Source organism: Hemitrygon akajei, chromosome 11 (assembly GCF_048418815.1).
Source record: "Hemitrygon akajei chromosome 11, sHemAka1.3, whole genome shotgun sequence".
NCBI classification, from domain to species: Eukaryota; Metazoa; Chordata; class Chondrichthyes; order Myliobatiformes; family Dasyatidae; genus Hemitrygon; species Hemitrygon akajei.
Window position 1 is genome coordinate 69,439,748 of NC_133134.1, and position 24,100 is coordinate 69,463,847.

At 44.1% G+C, this 24,100-nt stretch overlaps 1 protein-coding gene across 5 annotated transcripts in view; it reads left to right on the forward strand.

The window, feature by feature from the left end:
- mlst8 (MTOR associated protein, LST8 homolog (S. cerevisiae)) overlaps window positions 1-24,100 on the forward strand; it is a 61,695-nt gene that overhangs the window by 31,005 nt on the left and 6,590 nt on the right. For all 5 annotated transcript variants that reach the window (XM_073061049.1, XM_073061047.1, XM_073061046.1 and 2 more), the window contains exon 7: window positions 10,064-10,188. In XM_073061049.1, coding sequence (XP_072917150.1) covers window positions 10,064-10,188 — 125 coding nt within the window. The remainder of the gene's footprint in view (window positions 1-10,063; window positions 10,189-24,100) is intronic.

Sequence of the window (24,100 nt, forward strand, 5' to 3'; positions counted from 1 at the left end):
GAGGGGAAGAAGCTGTTCCTGAATCGCTGAGTGTGTGCCTTTAGGCTCCGGTACCTCCTGCCTGATGGCAGAGGGGAAGAAGCTGTTCCTGAATCGCTGAGTGTGTGCCTTTAGGCTCCGGTACCTCCTGCCTGATGGCAGAGGGGAAGAAGCTATTCCTGAATCGCTGAGTGTGTGCCTTCAGGCTCCGGTACCTCCTGCCTGATGGCAGAGGGGAAGAAGCTGTTCCTGAATCGCTGAGTGTGTGCCTTTAGGCTCCGGTACCTCCTGCCTGATGGCAGAGGGGAAGAAGCTGTTCCTGAATCGCTGAGTGTGTGCCTTCAGGCTCCGGTACCTCCTGCCTGATGGCAGAGGGGAAGAAGCTGTTCCTGAATCGCTGAGTGTGTGCCTTTAGGCTCCGGTACCTCCTGCCTGATGGCAGAGGGGAAGAAGCTGTTCCTGAATCGCTGAGTATGTGCCTTTAGGCTCCGGTACCTCCTCCCTGATGGCAGAGGGGAAGAAGCTGTTTCTGAATCGCTGAGTGTGTGCCTTTAGGCTCCGGTACCTCCTGCCTGATGGCAGAGGGGAAGAAGCTGTTCCTGAATCGCTGAGTGTGTGCCTTTAGGCTCCGGTACCTCCTGCCTGATGGCAGAGGGGAAGAAGCTGTTCCTGAATCGCTGAGTGTGTGCCTTTAGGCTCCGGTACCTCCTGCCTGATGGCAGAGGGGAAGAAACTGTTCCTGAATCGCTGAGTGTGTGCCTTTAGGCTCCGGTACCTCCTGCCTGATGGCAGAGGGGAAGAAGCTGTTCCTGAATCGCTGAGTGTGTGCCTTCAGGCTCCGGTACCTCCTCCCTGATGGCAGAGGGGAAGAAGCTGTTCCTGAATCGCTGAGTGTGTGCCTTCAGGCTCCGGTACCTCCTCCCTGATGGCAGAGGGGAAGAAGCTGTTCCTGAATCGCTGAGTGTGTGCCTTTAGGCTCCTGTACCTCCTGCCTGATGGCAGAGGGGAAGAAGCTGTTCCTGAATCGCTGAGTGTGTGCCTTCAGGCTCCTGTACCTCCTGCCTGATGGCAGAGGGGAAGAAGCTGTTCCTGAATCGCTGAGTGTGTGCCTTTAGACTCCTGTACCTCCTACCTGATGGCAGAGGGGAAGAAGCTGTTCCTGAATCGCTGAGTGTGTGCCTTTAGGCTCCTGTACCTCCTGCCTGATGGCAGAGGGGAAGAAGCTGTTCCTGAATCGCTGAGTGTGTGTCTTCAGGCTCCGGTACCTCCTGCCTGATGGCAGAGGGGAAGAAGCTGTTCCTGAATCGCTGAGTGTGTGCCTTTAGGCTCCGGTACCTCCTGCCTGATGGCAGAGGGGAAGAAGCTGTTCCTGAATCGCTGAGTGTGTGCCTTTAGGCTCCGGTACCTCCTCCCTGATGGCAGAGGGGAAGAAGCTGTTCCTGAATCGCTGAGTGTGTGCCTTTAGGCTCCGGTACCTCCTGCCTGATGGCAGAGGGGAAGAAGCTGTTCCTGAATCGCTGAGTGTGTGCCTTTAGGCTCCGGTACCTCCTCCCTGATGGCAGAGGGGAAGAAGCTGTTCCTGAATCGCTGAGTGTGTGCCTTTAGGCTCCGGTACCTCCTGCCTGATGGTAACAGTGAGAAACCATCCTCCTTTTATTTTTAAAGACTCTTCATGCAACAAATGCCTGATCAAGTTTGCATAGACCTCACTAATGCACCCGTGATGGACTATAGGAAGCTTACTAAAATGGCAGATAGTCTAGACTAAGCCAGGCAGAGATACATAATTCCTCCTCCTTTCCCTGCCTCAATAAGCCTGGTCAGCAAATCACCAACACGTGCATGCCTGTGACTGTAAAACAAATGACACTGGCCTTTTTTTTAATCATGATCCCTTTGGTATGAATGTTAGGAATCTTGGTTAAAGTGGCTGGATCTTTGCTTGGTGCAGATACCCTGTGTGCCCAAGGGCTGTTAGTCGATCTTAAGAACTGCCGGCTTGTGGGTGTCAGGGACTTTGGGTTGTTACACTGCTCCCCCAGTAAGTTCCCCACAACAACTCTGTCAAATGCATGCACCACCAGATGTGAGTTTTACTCGGCATCTGGATGAATTCCCAACATGAAAAGACTTGGCATTGTACACTGGTCGAATAGCCCCTGGGCTTTGCCCCACCATATGGTCCCTGAGTCCGATGGTGGTTGACACCCATTTGGGGATTACCGATGTCTTAACGAGGCCACCACCCTCAAACAGTACCTGGTTCCACACATCTAAGACGTTTTGGCATGTTAGCTGGAAAGTTAATTTTTTTCCAAAGTTGATCTTGTTAGGGGCTACCATCAGGCTCAGATGACATTCCCAAAGCGACTATGATAACCCTGTTTTGCTTTTTTGAGTTTCTGCACATGCTATTTGGACTGAAAACAACAGCACAGAGTTTCCAATGGCTGATGGACTCTATTAAAAGACTCAGATTTTCTTTTTGTTTACCTGGATGACATACTTGTCACCAGTGCATCCAAATCTGAACACATCTCATCTCCCCCTACTTTTCAAGTGCTTAAACCAACATGGGTTGATTATTAATGCTGCTATATGCCAGTTTGAGTTGTCAACCATTGACTTTCTTGGCCATTGCATCTCCACAGAAGGTCCAAAGCCCCTCCTGTCAAAGTTAGCTGCTATTATGGATAGCAGACTACAGTCTCTTCCCAACGTGATCCTACTGAAGCTCCCAGTCCCCAACCATTACTACTGAGCTTCAGACTATGCTATGACTGTTGTGCACGAACAGTTGGCTGGAGGTGTGTGGCATCTGCTCGCCACCTTCAGTTGGCAGATCTGTTCATCCAAAGGGAAGGAAGTACAGCACATTTGACCGTGAGCTTCTCGGTCTCTATCTAGCTGTCCGCCATTTTTGCTTTCTTCTGGAGGATCACCATTTTGTTGAACACAAACCCCTCAATGGCCAAAATATTGGACCCTTGGTCTGCACGGCAGCAACACTACCTGGCTTATATATCAGAGTTCACAACTGATACACCACATATCAAGTGGAAAAATAATGACTTGGCAGATTGCCTCTTGCGGTCAGCTGTTGAAGCTATATACATGGGGTTGACTATGCCAACTTGGCAGCCAACCACGCTACTGACCCAGAGATCCAGGCTTACTCACAGCCTGGACCTGCGGCTGGCTGACATTAAGTTCTGGGAAGCTGGGTTTTCTCTCTTGTGTGAGGCTTCAACTGGTCAGCCTCACCCCACAGTGCCAGGTGATCTATTTTTGACTCCATACATGGGTTCTTGCATCTGGGAAAGCCTCACAGAATCTGGTTGCACTAAAGTGTGTGTGCACACCCATAGAAAGCATGTATGTGATTGGAGTGAAGCGGACAAAAATTAACCATTATGTTGAGGTGCCATTGGCACCTTATGAGGTCCATAAGAGACAGTTTGACCATGTCAACGTGGACCTTGTTGGTCCTCTTCCCCTGTCCTGCAGTTTCACACCTCTTAACATGGTGGACCGTACCACCAGGTGGCCAGAGGTCCTCCCTCTGACATCGACGACGGCCACAGACGTGGCTCGAGCATTCATCAGCAGCAGGGTTGTCTGGTTTGGCACCCCATCTGATATTTCCTCTGACCATGTTCCCCAGTTCATATTAAACCTCTGGACTGCAATAGCCCAGAACCATGGTGTTCAGCATATCACCCCTTTTTGAAGTCCCCATTACAATTGTGACATTGCCCTTATGACATGCTCTTTCCAGCTCCCCTTGCAATCCCAACCCCACACCTTGGCTACTATTTGGAGGCCAATATATGATTCCCATAATGTTTTTTTTACCCCTTGCAATTTCTTAACTCCACCCACAAAGATTCAACATTCTCTGACCCTACATCACCTCTTTCTAAAGATGTAATTCCATCTCTTACCAACAGAGCCACACCACCATCTATGCCTTCCTGCCTGTCCTTTTGATACAAAGTACATCCTTTGGTGTTAAGCTCCCAACTATGGCCTTCTTTCAGCCACAACTCAGTGATGCCCACAACGTCATAACAACCAATATCTCTAATTGTGTCATGAGCTTGCAATGACGCATACCAACATCCCCTTTGGCTCCCTTATGATGGCCCATTCTGTTTTGGTACAGAGAGAAAAGACTTTTATCACAGATACGAGGGATAACCCCAAATGTATTTTGGTAGATCGCCTTAAACTGGCCAGCCAAGATTTGGAAGATTTTGCTACCATGCTCCTGCCATCACAACATGACCTTAGCGTGTCAATGCACCTCTGGACAAGCCAGAGGTAACTGCTGTTCCTCTACCCATGGAACATGGGACCCAAGCCAGACGGCTCATCCGAGCTCCAGACATGCTCATAATGCCAGTTTTGGTGAACTCTGGCGGTGGGGGGGGGGGGGGGGGGGTCTGTGTAGGCTAATGTAATTGGTGAAACATACGTAATTCACAACCACTGACATTGAGTTACAGTTCATTTTAAGAGGCTGGTCTGATGCGGTGACATATTACATGAAGTTCTTTTACCATGCTTTTTGTGTTCAATATTTGGAGTACAATAAATGAGTTATTACAGTTTTTCTTTAACATGCAATGCCTCACACCTTTTTATTTGCAAAAACCTATGCCTTCATGTCCTTGGAGGAATAACTGATGATTTTGGCATGCATAGAAGAAGGAATGATGAATCTGGAGCCCTTTAGCAGCAAACCATCCAGAATGATGAATGTGTCTCTTTCAAGCCAGTAAGGTCTGAGCTCATGAGCTCCTTTTGGAACAGCTGGCCATCCATGCTCACAGTATTGCATGACCTTGTTATAGATTTAGTCCCTTTTCAACTCAACATAAATTTCGTCCAGTTTTCCTGATGCTAGAAAGCTTTCACATACCTGAACTAAGTAGATGTCGGTATTTTCCATCAGGGCAGAGTTGGCTTCCATCCACTCACTTTTGGATGACGTCCTGGATAGAGTGTCTGGTGTTGTGAACACTTTGCCGGGGCATGTTCATTGTCATAACAATATTGAATAAAACTCATTCTGAATATTTGCAGACATGGATTTAAGTCGTCCCATGTGTTTTGAGGTGAGGAGGCTTGTGGTCTGTTTCAAATAGGAAATTAGTGCATATCACTAAAGTGATCACAAGCCCACATGAGAGCGAACATCTCCTTTTCGATTTGGGCATGATGCTGTTCAGTAGGAGTCAGTGTTCTTGATGCATATGTCACCGGTTTCCATGCACCACTGTAGTTTTGCATGAGCATTCCCCTTGGCCAAAGGAAGAGGTGTCTGCTGAGACCTTGTTTGTTTTGTTTGGATCAAAGAACGCCAATGTTGGTGGAGATTTAAATTTTGATTTAAGTGATGAGAATGACTTCTCCTGTAATGCATCCCAGGTCCAAACTTTTCTCTGAGAGAGGAGGTCACACTGTGGGTTTGTTTTCTGTGCCAAATTGGGAATGAATTGCAGATGGTTTACCATGCCAAGGAATTTGCGAATCTCTGATACATTCATAGGTTGTCCATGAACTCCTGCCAGTTTGTCTGAATCTGGTTGCACTCCCTCTGAGGATAGTTGGTGGCCAAGAACTTCACCTCCATCTTTGCAAATTCTCATTTATTTTTGTTCAGGGTGATTCCAGTCTGTTTCAGTTTGACCAAGGTAGCTTCCATTCTTTTGTCATGTTCTTAATTTGAGCCTCCCAAGATGAGTATATCATCCATGTGGCAGACTACTCCTTCCAGTCCCTCCAAAATTTGGTTCATCCTCATCTGATAGAGTTCAGGGGCTGATGAGATGCCACAAGGGAGTCTCTTGAAGGATAGCTTCCATGTGGTGTGATCAAGGTTGTGAACTTCTGTGACTCAGGAGCTAAATGGATCAGATTTGGTGAAGAACTTTGCTCCACCCACCATACCCAATGTGTGCTCAACAGAGGGTAGAATGAACTTCTCCAACCTCAGAGTATTACTCAATTTTGTTAGATCAACACAGATCCTTACTGTGCCAGCTGGCTTGGGAACCAGGAACACAGTTAGTAGGTTTATTCACTCTGTTATACGCCTCACTGTGGTCAGAGAGTAGGGCATTGCTCCTGGCCTCAGTTGGATAAGGTACTCTTCTTTCAGCACCCTTAGCCTGTGAACAACTCTGGGTTCTTATCCACTCAACATTGTTTAGTGGGGGGACGTCATGTGATGACGTAGGATCGAGACGCTGGAACCCAGCTCCCCCGAAAAAAGTTAATAAATTAATGTCTAAATGAAGAAAAGTTAGTCAGTACCTTCTAAAAGTTACTTATAAACTACTCCGGATTGTGTCAAGCTATGCCTCAAGGAAGGAAGATGAAGAAAACTAATACCGGGAAGACTACGCAAGTTGGAACAAGAACAAGGCCCACGTCTACCGAGGAACCGCGGGCTCAGGTACATTATACCACCGGCGATACGGAACAGGAGACTGCGGCAACATTGGCCATTCCTAAAGGAAAAGGCCATCGTGAATTGCGCAAACGCGAAGGATGGAGCATGCGCAAACGGGAGCAACAAAAACTATAAAGCCCAGCTACCACTGCAACTGAAAGTGATAGTGAATCAGAGGGAGAGTTAAATCTCTCGGAAGGATCAGATGAAGGAGTTAAAAGTCCTTCTAGAAATATAGAAAAGACTTTGAGGCAAATAATGCGTAAATTAGACACATTAAAAGTAATTAAAAATAATCAAAAAATACTCGAAAAAAAAATGACCAAAATGGAGATTATGCTTGATAAAATGACAAAGAGACAGGAAAAAATGGAAAAAAGAATTACGGACTTGGAAACTACAACGGAGGACATGGTTGAAAGAATGGACAAAATAGAAAATGAAAATACCGTAGATTCCGGATTTTAAGCCGCTACTTTTTTCCCACATTTTGATCAGCTTTGAACACTGCGGCCTTTACTACGGTGCAGCTAATGCATGATTTTTTTTCATGCCGCCAAAAACATTTTGCCTCGTAACAGTAGACCAATAAAATTGATGAGTAGTTCACAGAGGTCCAATGAAATTGTACGATAAATCAAGCGCACTTTCACAATTAAATTATTGTAAATCAGTCATTTGTACTCACCCTCATCAACATGGAAAACACTCGAAGAAAAGCATTGTGCTGCCTTTATGGCAGTTATTTAGTTTATAATATTTTCGCTTAGTAATTCATTTGTTAGTATGTTTTCTGTACTACAGCCCGGAATGCTAGACGTCACATCCGGTTTCGCGGCGTCTTGTGGGAAATACCGGTTTGCGATAAACAGGAAGGTGGGGGGGGGGGAGCGGCGGAGCCAAAACGCTGCTTTTAAGTTAAAGGCGATCAATAACTTTTCCTGGTAGGCTGCAGTATATATATTTTTACCAGTCGCTAGGAGATATTGGAATGTATATGCAACGTAATTTGTGTGTTACCGATACATATGTATATTTAAAAGTAGCCGTATTACAGGCACGGTTCGAAAAAAAGCATTTGCAATATGTATTTGTTTGCTACCATATGGATTTAATTAAAAGTTAAAAAATCCTCACGTGTAATATCTTTCTGTGTAAATATCTCATATTACAACGTGGGACACCTGCGGCCTAAAATCCGGTGCGACCTGTACAAGTACAAAATTGATTTTCTTTCTAAAATTAGAGCCAGCGGCTTTTAATCAGGTGCGCTCTGTAGTGCGAAATCTACGGTACTGCTTGGGCATCAGAAAGAAAACAATTTATGGAAAAAATTGATAAGCTTGAAAACTTCAGTAGACGAAATAATATTAAAATTGTTGGACTTAAAGAAGATATAGAAGGAGAAGATCCAATAAATTTTTTTCAAAAATGGATCCCTGAAAAATTGGAAATGGAAGGAGAAACTGCAATTGAGATTGAAAGGGCTCATAGATCCTTAAGGCCAAGACCTCGAGCTGATCAAAACCCATGATCAATTTTGATAAAATGCTTATGATACCAAGACAAAGAAAAGATCCTGAAGGCCGCTGCCCAAAGTGCCAAAAATAGAAACGGGCCATTGATGATAGCAGGGAAACCAGTTCTTTTTTATCCTGATATAAGTTACAACCTGTTGAAGAGAAAGAAGGAATTTAACCCAGTGAAAAAAGCCTTATGGGTAAAGGGTTATAAATTTACAATGCGTCATCCAGCAACACTAATAATTTTTTTGGAGGAGGGAAAATTTTTTTTCCCAATTATCGAAAAGCAGAGGAGTTTGTACAAGAACTTCCATCTATTCGCTAATTACACATAGAGGCTTCCAAACGTAATGGATTAAAGATGAAGATAGACCCAACGAACAGAAGTGATGGACATTTATGGATATTATAGAAGAGAAAAGCAAAATTTTAGAAATACTAAATGAGAATAGTATTTTTTTTCTCTCTTATACATATACTTTTTTGTGTTGCGGGGGGGCTGGGGAGCTTTGGATTGGTTACTGCGGGATTCACGTGTGTAATCATGGCGGTTGCTTTTTTCCCACAACATTAGTAGGGGGGTATTTTGTTTTTTTCTTTATATTTTAATTTTCTTCTATCTTTTTGCCTGGATGATTGGTGGGGACACACATAGTAACATGGAGATTTTTATAAAGATTTCCCAGGATACCACGAAAGTTGAAAGATTAGGTATTATTATAGATTGGAGTAATATAATAAAAAAAATAATGACTAATCTACTAAATTTTTTAAGTTTTAATGTTAATGGGCTTAATGGGCTAGTAAAAAGAAAAAGAATTTTAACATATATTAAAAAAATGAAAACATTGTTTAGTGAATCCAGCCTTGCAATGAGGTTGATCTTCTCAATGTCATGTCGTCCCAGTAGTGGTGAGAAGATATTCTGAACATAGATATCCTCTTTTAACTGTTTCTCATTTTTATGATGGAAGTAGAAAACATCCCTTTCACACTGAGCTTGTGTTTCCCTGATCCCATGAGCACTGCTTTTGTCGGATTTAGTGTAATGCCTGTTTTCTTCATTAGTTTTGTGAACAGACATTCGGGGATGGCTGTGATATCTGCCCCAGTGGCCATTTTGAACATCACTGTCTCATTTTGCAACTGAGCTGTAGTACACCAGCCTTGTCTATTTGAATCTAGAGCACCAAGGAAAGCTCTCTCTTTGTATGAATCATGGTCTTCCTTGACCTTCTGAAGAAATGTCTTTGAGTGAGACTAGCTTTTATAACAGCCAACTCTACTGCATTGGTGGCATTTCACTTTTTTTGCTGAAATGGAGACGCTGCATAACCTGCAGTTGCACATTGTAACTGCTCTTTGTTTCACTTGTCATCTGCTTTGTCCCTGTGCAGTATATCAGTGTGCTTACTTAATGCTCTTCTGAAGCCTGAGTCAGATTGCTTGCAACCCGAAATCTCTAAGCATCTGAACCATCTCTCAAAGTCCCCTGGTTCATAAGATGAAGGGAAGGTTGCTAGGAACAGAAGAGTAGACTAGGTAATCACAAAGGAAAACTCACATTTGGATTACGGAGATGGGAGGGAGATACATGTCTTGTGGGAGAATTTTGTTGAAGCTAGTGATCTGTGGAATGTGGAGGCTGGAGGGGAGAAGGTGAGGTTGAGGGGAGTCTTTCTCTTCCCACTGGTACTGACTGACCTGCTGTGTGTTTCTGGCACTTTGTTTTCTCTTTCAAATTTCAGGGATATTCTCAGGTGCCATGGTAGTGTAGCAGTTAGAGTAGTGCTTGACAGTACCAATTCCTGGTGCTGCCTGAAGCATTTTGTACATTCTCCCAGTGACTGTGTGGCTTTCTTCCCACATTCCATATGGGTTAGTAACTTGAGGGGAAGCTATCTTGGTGCCAGAAGCATGACTATTTGTGGGCTGCCCGCAGCACATCCTCAGATGGTGTTGGTCATTGATGCATATGATGCATGTCACTCTATGTTTCAATATTTTGATGTATGTGACAAAGCTAATCCTTCATTTTACTTTTTATTTTTGCCCTGATATTTCTGGGTCACTATCTACTTTCTTCATTCATTCCTGCTAGGGTAATTGCTATGTATGGAACCTGACAGGGGGCATTGGTGATGATGTTACTCAACTCATTCCTAAGACCAAAATTCCAGCTCACAAACGCTATGCTCTTCGCTGTAAGTTCAGCCCCGATTCCACGTAAGTGTTTTCCTTTTTATGGCTTTCTAGTCCCCAGCATTCTTGTTTGGGGATGTGGGTGTACTCTGTAAGGTTTCACTGCTAATGTAAAGGTTTCTCTGTAGCAGCACACATTGGGTTATGATTAGAGATAAGGGGGGGGGGGCTTTCGAATGTGCGCCATCCAATGAGAGGCATGTTTTTTTCTTTCTTGTGGGGCTGAGAGAAGTTTTTGTGGGCTTTTGTTTGGCGTAAGATGGAGAAAGAAGATACCAGAATTGGGGTAGTCATAGTCTGCAGGACAGTGTGGACTTGGAATGGGGTCGGGAGTCGGTGACCAGGGGAAAATCATTGGAGGATGAACTGATGGGAAAACCATCATTGGATACTGTGTGATTACCCTGAGCATTGAACCAGTGGGGGAGATATTCGTACTCCAGATGAATTATTAATTTGCCTGTTAAGTTCTGTTAAAGTTGCAATTATGGGCAGAGGTTTGATAAAATGGCAGGATCAGCTCTCATTTTAATGCAGACCAGCGGTGGCAGAGCAGGCTGAATCACAAGTCGATTTTCCCACAGCTGGGGCAGAGATTTCAAAGGCAGATTTCTATCACTTCTGAGGAGTAAGGGGAAGGAGTGGTGGGATTCGGAATGTCTAATTAGTCTTCGTCTCCCAAGGAAGAATAATTAATTTTTATAAATCTTTTATAAATTTCTACACTACAACAGAAAAAAAATGCCAACAAAATGGAGATTTATACAGTGCTAAACAAGCGTATCAAATATACAATTCATAACAATACAGAAAAAGCACCCAAAATGAAATCATATTAAGTTAGTATCCTCCCCACCCTCCCACTACAAACCTTCAAACCAACCATTACAATGTAAAGAAAAGTTAATCAGAGCTTTCTTCACCACAGAGCTGTAAATATAAAAAAGTATAATGCCTACTACCTGAACTATAATGTATTTCACATAAAAAAACGTAAAACTTAACCAGAGAAAAAAAAGCTGAAAGTAAGGGATTGTAGTACAAAAAAAAGGATAAACTTTTAATCTAAAGAGGAATTATGAAAATATTTGAGAAAAGGTCCCCACACCTTATGAAATTTTATGTCCGAATTAAGAAGTGAATAATGAATCTTTTTCAAGGTCTAAATAGGACATAATATCTCAGAGCCATTGAGCATGAGTGGGTGGGCAACATTTCTCCACTTGAGAAGAACTAACCATCTAGCCAAAAGAGATGCAAAAGATAATGTTCAACGTTTAGTCGGACTCAAATGCATGTCAACTTCACCCAAGGTCCCAAAAGGAGCAATCAGAGGGTTAGGTTCTAAATGGCAAGAGTATGAGATAAAGATAAACCCAAGAGTATAAGATAAAGTTAAAAAACATCACTCCAAAATTTCTCCAAACTAGGACAGGCTCAATACATATGAATAAGAGAAGCCTCGCCCCCTTTACACTTATCACAAAAGGGACTAATATCAGGATAAAACCACAATAATTTAGTTTTAGACTTATGAGCCCTATGAACAACCTTGAACTACAAAAGGCAGTGGCGAGCACATAAAAAGGTTGAGTTAACTGATTTAAGAACTGAATCTCAAACCTCATCGGACAGAGAAATATTTAAATCATGCTTCCAGGCAGTTCTGATTTTATCAAAGGGGGCACGCCTCAAGGTTGCTAACTTATCGCAAGTAGATATTAAAACTTTGCCCAATGGCTTTATACAAAGAAACAAGCCCACAACATCTTTCTCAGGTATCTCAGGAAAGTTTGATATTAAAGGGTTAATAAAATATCTAACTTGAAGATATCTAAAGAAATGAGTATTAGGTAGGCTAAACTTTGCAGACTGTTTAAACTGTTCAAAAGTTGCAAAACGATTATCAATGAAAAGATCTTCAAAGCGCCTAATGCCCTTTCTGTACCAGTCATGGTTAAGTCTTGCATAGAAGGTCGAAAAAGATGGTTATTTAAAGACTAGAAAGAGAGAAACCGTGAAGGCCATTATATCTTCTGAACTGAGCCCATATTCTCAAAGTACAAGTCCCATTTCCAGAAAAGTTGGGATATTTTCCAAAATGCAATAAAAACAAAAATCTGTGATATGTTAATTCACATGAACCCTTATTTAACTGACAAAAGTACAAAGAAAAGATTTTCAATAGTTGCAGCCATCAAATTCTAAATTTGTGTATATTTACAAAATACAATTAAGTTGGTCAGTAAAACTATTGAAAATCTTTGTACTTTTGTCAGTTAAATAAAGGTTCACATGAATTAACATATCACAGATTTTTGTTTTCATTGCATTTTGGAAAATATCCCAACTTTTCTGGAAATGGGGTTTGTATGTCTAATAAGAGGATTAACAATTAGTCTAGGCAAATGACAAGGAAGCGCGGATCCAAGAAATGCAGAAATGGAAAAATCCTTACTAGAGTTCAACTCCATTGCCACCCATTTTGGGCAGTCAGGCTGATGATGAACGAAAGACCAAAGTAAGACAACGAATATTGGCTGCCCAGTAATATAAACAAAAATTGGGCAAGGCCATACCACCTTCCATTTAGGTTTTTGAAGGTGAACCTTATTAAGTCTGGAACATTTGCCCTTCCATAGATAGGACGAAATAATAGAATCTAACGAATCAAAAAAAGCCTGAGAAATAAAAATTGGTAAAGATTGAAATAAGTATAAAAATTTAGGAATGATATACGTTTTAACAACATTAATTCGACCTACCAGAGACATGGACAGGGGTGACCACTGTGCCAAACTCTGTTTTGTAGAGTTTAAAAGGTAAGTAAATTTATTATTTACTACTTTAAAAGGGAGGTCATGAAATTCTAATATTTGTACTTCTCTATTAATTAGGAAGAGTTTGCTCTTATGTAAATTAAGCTTATATCCAGAAAGCTGGCAAAATTTATTAAGAAGTAAAAATATTAGGGGTAAAGAAGTAGTCAGATTCAATATAAAAAGTAAAAGATAATCGGCATAAAGAGAAACTTTATGCTCAACACCTCCCCTCCAAATCCCCATCAATTCAGCACAGCTACAAAACGCAATAGCCAGTGGCTCTATGGCCAGATCAAAAAGTAAGGGACTTAAGGGGCACCCTTACCAGGTGCCACTTTTAAGATTAAAGGGCTGGGATTGCTGAGAGTTAGTCAAAACCAAAGCAGTGGGACATGAATATAGCAATTTAATCCACGTAATAAAACTTTGTCCAAAATCAAATTTTTCTAAAACCGTGAAAAGATAATACCACTCCACACGATCAAACGCTTTCTCCGCATCAAGAGAAATGACACATTCAGGAATCCCAGTTGAGGGTGAATATATGGTATTAAATAGCTTCCGTTTATTTTTAAAAAAGATGATTTTTGATAAAAACCAGTTTGATCTTCAGAAATAATTGGGGGTACAATGTTCTCCAGTCTACGAGCCAAAACTTCAACCATAAGAATTCTGAGTTAGAGTTCTGGTGACATCATCGTCGAGAATGGCAGCTTAAGTCACTAGCTCCTCCGGAAAAATGCGTATTAAGCCCCGTTATCCCATCAAATATAATATTTTTCAAAAAATATTTGAACTGAAAAGAGGGGCAAGAATGGGGAGAAGAAATGGAAATAAAAAAAGTGACACTGCAGAGCCTGCGTCCGAGAGGAGTGCAGCAAGTGGCTCTCCGACCCGACCGCGTGCTAGCGAGGAGGGTGCTGGGCCTCATTCAGACAAAGCGGCGAATATCTTCGAAGTCCAGAAAGAAATAAAGCAGCAGCTCCGTGATTTTAAATCAGAGCTCGCCAGCGTTAATCAAAAAATAGCGGTGGCAGAGACTCGAATTGAGAAGGTGGAAGATCGTGTTCAAAACATGGAACGGATACTGAACAAGACAATAAAAATAATACATCACCAAGAAGGTAAACTGCTTGACCTGGAGGGAAGATCACGGCGGAAAAATATCAGAATCTACAACGTTCCCGAAGAAGCGGAGGGCTTGTCTATGACGGAGTTTGTCGAAAAGTTACTGCGGGACGCGCTGGATCTTCCTTCGGCTATGGAGCTGGAAGTCAAGAGAGCCCACCGTGCATTTGTTCCGAAACCTACCCAGGATAGAAAGCCACGCTCAATAATAATTAAATTTCTTCGGTACAGCACCAAGGCGCAGATTCTACAAAGGGCCTGGGGTAAGAAGAGAGTGTTTTACGACGATAAATTAATATATTTCGACCAAGATTACCCCCCCACGGTCCTGCAGAAACACGAAGAATACTCTGAAGTAAAGCGAGTACTAAAGCAAAACAAGATTAGATCTCAAACTCCGTACCCTGCTGAACTTCGAGTGTTTTATGACAACGGGACGCCGTTGTACCAGACGGTGGAAGAGGCGACTACAGACATGAAGGCCAGAGGGTTGCCCGTTAGTGTCACCAAAACGAGGGAAAGCCTGACTGAGGAATTATCTCGCTCCGCTTGGGAAATAGTGCGAGAATCGAGAAGGCAGGAGACGGGAGGAGACCGAGAGAAATATATCAGGAAGAAACTGGGAGTTTCCCAAAGACAGTCCTCACCCCCTTCAGAAGAGCCATAAGGTTTGGCTAACTTTAAAAATGTTGAGAAGCTAAATGGAAGCAAAAGTACACGGTGATATACCTATCTCGAAAAATACTTATTATAATGTGGATTTTATATTACTTAGTTGTTATTCTTTATTCGCTCACTTACTCCTTTTACCCCACCAAAATGAGAATATATATATGTGTATGTACAAGTGTATGTGTGTGTGTGTGTATATATATATATATATATATATATAGGGGTGTGTGTGTGTGTGTGTGAATTTGTTCACTGACTTTTATGAATACTGCATTGGGGGCCCTCAACTCACAAGTAGGAGGGGTTATCCCCCACAGCTAGACATTTCCTCTAGCTCAACGCAGGGTCATCTACTAGAGACCTCAGCCTTGGAATCACACGTTTGTTGCCATTTTTGTTGTTATTTGTGTTTCTTGGTTCTTATTTGTTCAGGGAGTAGATCGATTAAGTTTCATTCTAATTTCAATGGTACATTGACAGATAAATACAGATGGCTAAGGACAAGGTAAATTCATTTCTTTTAATGTCAATGGGCTATTAAATCCAATCAAACATAAGAGAATTTTATCCAATTTGGAACAATTTGATTCATTCTGGGAAAAATGGTTTAACTACATAATGCCTCATAGGCCTGATTTTATTCTCACAAATCAATGAATCTGTTGTAAAAAAAAAGATCACTCCCTACTTGTACATAGTTCTTTCCTTTTGCTTGTTTTTTCTTTCCACTCTTTTCTATGAGTGTATACCTCAGATAAATACTTTGTGGAGATTTGTGATATATATGATTATATGATATATAGGTACAATGTCTGAAATACATCTTATGGAAATGTTTGTTTGATGATGAACTTCAATAAAAAAATAAATTACAAAAAAAAAGAATTCTGAGTTAGTATCCGCCCTTGCCTCTCTGAATCATTTTTCCATTCATTCGCCAAAGTCCCAGCTATGGTAGGCTCCGCATATTCTCGGTAACAAAGCCCGTCCCTAAAGGAGAAGAGGAGTATGAAACTTGGGTGGAGCAGACCTGTCAGTTGTTAAATGAGTGGCAATGCTCTGATGACGTAAAGTGACAGATTGATTGAGATTTTGAGTGGGCGGACTGCTGTCGTTGTGAGAGCCATCAGGTTGCAGTTTCCCGTAGCAACTATGGGCGATTACATGCAAGCACTAGAAAATGCCTTTGGCCTGACAGGAAGCCCAGTGGAGCTCGTGGTTGGGTTTCAGAACATGCGTCAGGAGAAGGGGGAGAAGCTTTCTGCCTTCATCTTTTGGCTGGAGAGGCAGCTAAATTGCTTGCGGTGCAGAGAAGCCTTTGAGGAGGCTGTGGTAGATCGGTTAAGAATGGACCAGATAGCAAAGGGTGCTCAATCCCAGGATCTGATTGCTTGGGTCTCCAACTGTCGTAAGATGTGCCCTCTCCCTCATTTGTTGAACTGATCGGAGAAGTTCAGGAGGAGGAGAATGTGCCAGAGGTGCGAGAGGCCTCAGTCAGCAGGGTACAGTCCTCAGTCGTGGACCCTGTGGTGAAGTGACCTGATTGCTAGCAGCCAGTGTCATGCGAGAAGGGGAGTGAGCCCCCGGGTACCTAAGCAGAGAGTCGTTGGGAAAACTTAGAGGAGACCCAGTGAGGGAACAGCCTGGCATCTCTGGGGAACACATTCCCAGCAATGTACTAAGGAACCCCCGAAAGCAAAAGACCTTAGTGGTGCTATGCTCCAGTGTATTGTTTCAGATAGAAGGTATTTATGTTAAAGCCATACTCAACACCGGGTCACAGGTCAAGTTGTTCTACCGTTCATTTTACAACAGGTATCTGACGCATTTACCATTGACACCATTCAGTGCATTAGAGATCTGGGGTCTTAGTGCAGGTGATTATCCATACAATGGTTATTTGTCAGTGAAACTGGGGTTTTAAGAGGCTGATGTGGGAGTGTCTGAGGTCCTTGATACACTAGTGCTGGTTTATCCGGACCCCAATGACAAGGGCAGTGTTTCAATCCTGGTGGGGACCAACACTCCTCTGGTGAGGAGGCTGATGGGCTCCTGCAAGGAGAAGGCTGGGGAGAGCTTTCTGGGAACATTGTCCGTGCACCTGGTGTTCCGAGCTGCTTTTGAAGAAGTGCATGGCTGCATTGGGCCAGGTACTGACTTTAAATGAGGGACTGTGTGGTTCACCCAGTCAAAGCCAATAGTGTTATGGCCTGGGGAAGTATCGAGAGTGATGGGGACCCCCAAATTTCCCAGAATACCTGAGGGCGAGTCCCTCTTAGAAGACCACGAGAGGGGAGTCGGGATTTCCTGCTGGGCTTCTGGTGAGGCCTGAATTGCCGAAGCCCTTGGTTGTAGAGGCAAGCAGTGGCAGTGATCATCAGGAACACTATGAAGCGGGAAGTCACATTCAAGCAGGGGACGCCCCTGGCGCATTTATTCCAGGTGACGGTATTGCCTAGTTTCCCTGTGAGACAAGCCGGGGAGAAACTATTGGAAAAGAGGGGAAAGTTGACCGCTGAGTCATTCAACTTGGAGGACTCCCTGATTCCTGTGGGTTGGAAGAGGAGGGTTGGTAGAGAAGATGTTGAAGCTGGAAAGTGTCTCTTCCACTGATGAGTTTGATGTGGGTTGCTCCATGATCACTCGTCACACTATCCGGGTGACCGAGGACACCCCATTCAGAGAGGTCACAGCACCTGGCCCCTGCAGAGGTGGAAGACATACGGCAACATTTGTGTAAGTTGAAGAAAGCTGGGATCATCCCCAAGTCCCGAAGCCCCTATGCGTCTCCAATAGTAGAAAAGAATGGAAAGGTGTGGTAGTGTGTAGACTCTGAACAGGCACACCATCCCTGACCAGTATACGATCCCGAGGGTCTAAGACGCGCTGGCCTGTCTGAGTGGTGCAAAGTGGTTCAGTGTGCTGGATTTGAGGAGTGGATATTACGAGGTCCCAATGAGTGAGGCTGACAAAGAGAAGACGGCATTTATATGTCCCCTGGGATTCTTCCAGTTTGAAAGGTTGCTCCAGGGCATATTGGGAGCTCCTGCAACCTTCCGGCGGGTCATGGAGAAGATGGTGGGGGATATGAACTTGCTTGAGGTATTGGTGTATCTGGATGACCTCATAGTGTTTGGGTCCATCTTGGAAGAACATGAAGCGAAGCTGCTGAAGGTGTTGGGCCGCCTGAAGGCTGAAGGGTTAAGACTTTCCCTGGACAAGTGCCAGTTCTGCAAAACGTCTTTTAGCTTTGTTGGGCACATAGTCTCATGGGATGGGGTCGCTACAGACCCAGCTAAGATAGAGGCAGTTACCACTTGGCCAAGACCCAGACTGTGAGATCTCTGCGCTCATTCTTCAGGTTCTGTGGTTACTGTCAGAGGTTCATGAAAGGCTTCACGAAGTTGAATTAGCTTCTCTGTGGTTACCTTCCCTTGGGGAAGAAATGGAGGGGGATAAAAGAACAGGAGGGTGGAGAGTGTCTTAGCCCATCAGAGCCCTTTGGACCGAGGTGGGATGCGAAATGTAAAGGGGCTTTTCAGGCGCTGAAGGAGCTGCTGACCCAGGTGCCGGTGCTGGCTTTTGTAGTCCCCCGCTTGCTGTATGTACTGCATACGGATGCTAGCCGAGAGGGCTAAGTGGGTATACTGTATCAGGATCAGGGCACCGGGTTGAGACCCATTGCATTTGTCATCCGAGTCTGTCGCCTTCCAAGAAGAACTATCCCATGCACAAATTGGAGTTTCTGGTGTTGAAATGGGTTGTGGTGGATAAGCTGAGTGACTACATCTGTGGTGTCAAGTTTGAGGTAAGAACGGACAACAATCCCCTAACATATATCCTGACCTTGGCGTTCACAGCTGGTTCTGCCAGAGAAGTATCGGAGGATTGCGTTGAAGTCACTTAATGAAGATTCTGGATGTTTGGGTTTTGAAAAGACCAGTGGTCCCCAACCACTGGGCCGCAAAGCATGCGTTACCAGGTCACAAGGAAACGATATGATTTGTCGATATGAAACGATATGAGTCAGCTGCACCTTTCCTCATACCCTGTCACGTCCACTGTTGAACTTGAACGCACACAAAATCATTACGCACGCGAAGTCATTACCCATGCAAGGTCATCAGTCGCCAAAACACAGTGATACCCCAGCGCCAGGGATCACTGGTTGGCCTCGGGTAACCGGCCACCTCGCACGGCTGGTTAGAAGTGCCGTTGCTACTGGCCTGGAGATGGGTGCTGCCTCTAAACCTGTTTAGCACACCAAATGTTCATGGGGAACCCAGTGCTAAAGTATTTGCAGATGACCTAATTCGGGCTCAGGGTTTCATAAGTAGCAGAGCAGCTACCTTGTTGCGATCTATTAAAAGTCATCCCTCGAGCCAAACTTTTGTCAGCCGATAGATCCTACCTACCTACATGGGCGGGCGTGCAGCCTGTTGCACTCCTCACTCTGTCAGTCGCTCTCTCCGGACTGCGACCACCGCAGCCCCAGTACGGGGACCTCCAGCCCTTACCTTGTCCTCTCACTGGTGTGTTGTAATGATTTTATACGTTCATGCGAGGAAAATATGCGTTGTGTGTTTAATATTAAATCTGTTAGATAAACCCTTTTAGAAACAAAATTGAGTGTATTAGCCATTTAAAAGTGACTTATAGTTGACTTATCACCAATATTCCGGTCGATATCAATATCTACACCACCCCCCCCCCCCCCCCCATCCGCAAGAATATTGTCAATATTAAACTGGTCTGCGGTGCAAAAAAGGTTGGTGACCCCTGGAAAAGGCCTCTGGATTGCTCAGAGATCAGTTCTACTGGCCCCAAATGAAGCCGGAGGTTGAAGAATACTGCAAATTGTGCATTCGTGCATTCGAGGAAGACACTGCCTACGTGCCTACTCCCTTGTCCCACTTTCAGAGTGCAGGGTCCCTGGACCTGGTGCGTATGGATTTCCTGTCACTAGAACCCGATGCCAGCAACACGGCGAATGTCTTAGTCGTCACGGACCACTACTCCAGATATGCTCAGGCTTTTCCTACCAAGGACCAAAGGGCAGCCACGGTGGCCAGAGTGTCATGGGAGAAGCATTTCATTTATTATGGTCTTCCCAACCAGATACATAGTGATCAGGGATGCGATTTCGAGAGCAGACTCATCCATGAGTTACTGGGCATGCTTGGAGTAGAGAAGTCAAGGACCAAACCCTATCACCCGCAGGGTGATCCCCAGCCCAAGAGGTTTAATCGGACTTTGCTAGACATGCTCAGGACCTTGGAGATCAGCAAGAAGAGCAGGTGGAGTCAATATATTGGACATCTGGTCCACAGTTACAACTGTACATGAAATGAAGCTACTGGGTACTCGCCATACTATCTGATGTTTGGACGCGAGGCAAGGTTTCCCATTGACCTTTGTTTTGGTACTGATGAGGGTGATTTACCACCAAAGACTTTTTTGAAATATTTGTCTGATATGAGAAGGGAGCTGAAAAGGGCTTATGAATTAGCTGAGGTTGTGGCTGCCCAGCAGAATCAAGGAAATAGGTGTGATCAAAAGGTGAGGTTCTCCAACCCCTGCCGGGAGACCGAGACCTCATAAGGAATTTGGGGCTACCTGGGAAGCATAAGTTGGCTGATCACTGGGCGGCTACACCCTATGTGATGGAGAGTCAGATGCCAAACCTACCAGTTTTCCGGGTGAAACCAGAAGATGGGAATGGGCCTGTTGAGGTTCTCCGCTGGAACCACCTGCATCTAGGACAAGTGGTGCAGGTTGACCCAGAGCCCAACCTGAAGTCTATACCCAGTAAGAGGACTTTACAGTGACCTGGGGCAACTGCAGGGACCACAGCAGGAGAGGATAAGCCCCCACCCCTGAGAAGGATACTGATTCAGAGAATGAGGATCTGGATGTGTGGTATATGCTGCCTTTTGTTAACTCCCCATTGATTGAGAAAGAGATTCCCAACTCCTCTTCCACTGAGTCAGATGAAGTTGTTGGAGGGGGGGGAGGTGGAGGCTATCTGGACAGCCTGGGTTGCAGCTGGACCCTGCAAGAGATGAAGCGAGGCTCGGACATGGGACAGAGGAGCTGCAGATGGACACAAGTGAGAGGCCAGGGGTAAGAATCGCCAGGTAGTCCAGAAGTATCCCCAGTCGTGTCTGAAACTGAAAAGTTAGATGAGAGGGTGCAGGGGTCTCAGAATTAGAAGACCACCAGATAGGCTGGCCTATGTAGCACTGGGAGAACAAAGTGTGGCCCCTACTATTTTGGGGAGCTTTGTCACTGCCTTTTACACCTGGATTGGACTTTGTGTTTTGCAGGAAGGGTTGGCAAATTATCTCAACATCATGAAGACATGACTAAATTTGGTGGGGTGAGGGTGTAACGCTCTGTAAGGTTTCACTGCTAATGTAATGGCTTCTCTGTAATGTTTCGCTGCTAAGGTAATGGTTTCTTTGTAGCAGCAATATATGGGTTATGACTCGAGATTATGAGGGCTTTGGAATGTGCGCCATCCAATGAGAGGCGTGTTTCTTCTTTCTTGTGGGGCCGAGAGAGGTTTTTGTGAGCTTTTGTTTGGCAGAAGATGGAGAGAGAAGATGCCAGAATGGAGAAGTCGTAGACTGTAGGATGGAGTGGGCTTGGAATGGGGTTGGGTGTCGGTGACCAGGGGGAAAATCAATGGAGAACAAATAGACAGGAAATCTGTGAGCTCCAACATTGCACATTAGACTGTTTATTGAGAATGGGCACTTTTTCTTTTTTGCCACTAGCCAAATCTGAGGGTTACATGGGTGTTAGGGACGTATATTTGAACCTACTATAAACGACCACACTTATGATCCAAAACATCATCCTAATTGCACAGTAATTTATGAGCAAGTGAGCCCTGGTTGAACAATAACTGCAAAGGGTGAAGTGTGCAGTAGAAATACTGGAGCAGATCAGCCTGTGACCCGGCTATTCCCAAATGTATACTTCCACGACACTTCAGTCAAGTTATCCTAATGCTAATACACTCAAACCGTTCAAAAGTAGGAACTATTGCTGAGTGAAATGTAAGTAAATGTTGCAATTAAATCGTTGAGATTTCTCTATGATTTACTTGTAACTTAATATGTTTCTAAGTATAGTGTATATTTAGCCTTTTATGTTTAAAGTTTTATTTTTGAAAGATTTCGTGATTTTTGAACATTTGTGAAATCTTTGACAAGCGTTCATAATGTTGAAGGTCTGGACAGCTGATGATATCATCAAAAGTATACCTGTGCTGCCTTTATGGCAGTTATTTAGTTTATAATATTTTCACTTAGTAATTTGTTAGCATTTTTTAGTTAAAGTTAGGATTGTTTAAGTAAATTCATTTGTCTGTAATATATCGCGGCTGCGATGACGTCACATCCGGGTTCGCCGCGTCTTGTGGGAAAATACCGGTTTGGGATAAACGCAAGGGTGGGGGTCGCTCACATGTGGCAGTTCAGCACCAGTAGGTAGTTCCCTACGCACCAAAAACACAGTGAAAGCAACGCTGTAAGTCATTAGATAATCGATATGTTGAGTTAAAATGTTAACGCCGATTCTGTTAAAAGTAACAACGGTCGATAAGGTTTATGTTTTCGTTAGTTAAAGAGTCGGGATAGTTTGTGTTGAAGTGTATTTAAAGCAGTCAATGGAGCAGGTAGATTCTGACTGTATGCTGCACTTTAATGTAATGTAGTTATTGTAGTTTTACCTTTGCAAGTATTCACGATGTAAATGTGATATTTAGAAGGAAACAAACACTGTACCAATCTTGTATTGTTTTATCAACAGTTTTCACCATACATTAATGTGAAGAGTGAACAGTAAATGGTTAATCTTACTGCGACCTTGTTTTCATTGACTCTGGTTTAACTCGACGTTTAATTCGGGTCCGTTACACCCGAGCGAGAACGTTACAGTGAAAAAGCGGCATTATCAGGTGTTTCAAGTGCAGCAATGTCAACTCGGTCCAGCATCAAGTCATTGCCATCCTGCGACAGGCGCAGTAGGGCATCAAGTAAGGCCATCCAAGCAAGAGCTAAAGCAGAACTCGCCAGTGTGCGAGCGTGCTTTGCCAAACAAGAATTAGAAGTAAAAATGAAAGCGGCTGCCAGAGAAGCTGAAAACCAGAAGGAAGAGGCTGCCAGAGAAGCCGAAAACGAGTTGGAAGAGCAAAACCAGAGGAGAAAAGCCGAAAACAAGAGGAAAAAGGCTGCCAGAGAAGCCGAAAATGAGTTGGAAAGAAAAAGGGTAGAGGCAAAGTTAGAAGTGCTGAAACTAGAACGAGAAGCAGCTGCTGCCAGGGTGGAAGCAGAGTTAATAGAAGATGCTGAAGAAATGTATGATCGGGTTGACAGAAAATCTACTTCAGAAAAGATCAGATTGGAACGCACAAGCGACTATGTCCAATCTCAAATAGAATGGAAGACTCTTTCTTCCTCTCCTTACTTATTTGATAACGTCCCACTTCATGAGGAGGCTCAGAGGGGCCCGACTGCATCACATCCATCCGAGGAAGATAATTTACCCTCGCAACTCCGCGATGAATCCAGGAATGAAAGGGCTCATGACCAGTACTTCTCGACACCAAACTTACCAGATTTGGGGAGAAGAGAGGCAAGGGTCGAATTCAGGACAGCAAATTCCACAACAAATGTACGCCCTCAGTCGTGTACCTGCAGACATGTTCCCTCAGCCTGCATGCCACTTGCAGACGAACCCGTAGCACAGTATTTTGCACGACGGGATCTCGTCACTTCAGGACTATACCAGTTCGACGATAAACCTGAAAATTACCGTGCATGGTACTCCACATTCACCAACGCTATCGACGGAGTCCAGCTCAGAGCAACCCAGGAGTTGGATCTTATGGCAAAATGGCTGGGAAAAGAATCATGTGAACAGGTGAGACGCATACGTTCAGTGTACATCAACAAACCCGAGCTAGCATTGAAGAAAGCATGGCAGAGACTTCAGGAGGGCTATGGAGCCCCCGAAATTATTGAAGCGGCGCTATGCCAACGTTTGGGAAATTTTCCTAAGGTGTCAGCCAAGGACCACACCAAGCTAAGAGAATTCGGAGATTTACTCATGGAGATTCAAGGCGCCAAAGAAGATGGCTACTCAGCTGGTCTAGTATACCTAGACACTCCAACCGGGATTAGACAACTCATGGACAAACTTCCATTTGGGCTGCAGGACAGGTGGTTGTCCGTTGCTTCAGAGTACAAGGAAGAACACGGAGGTCGATTTCCTCCCTTCGAGTATTTCACTAGGTTTGTGTGCAA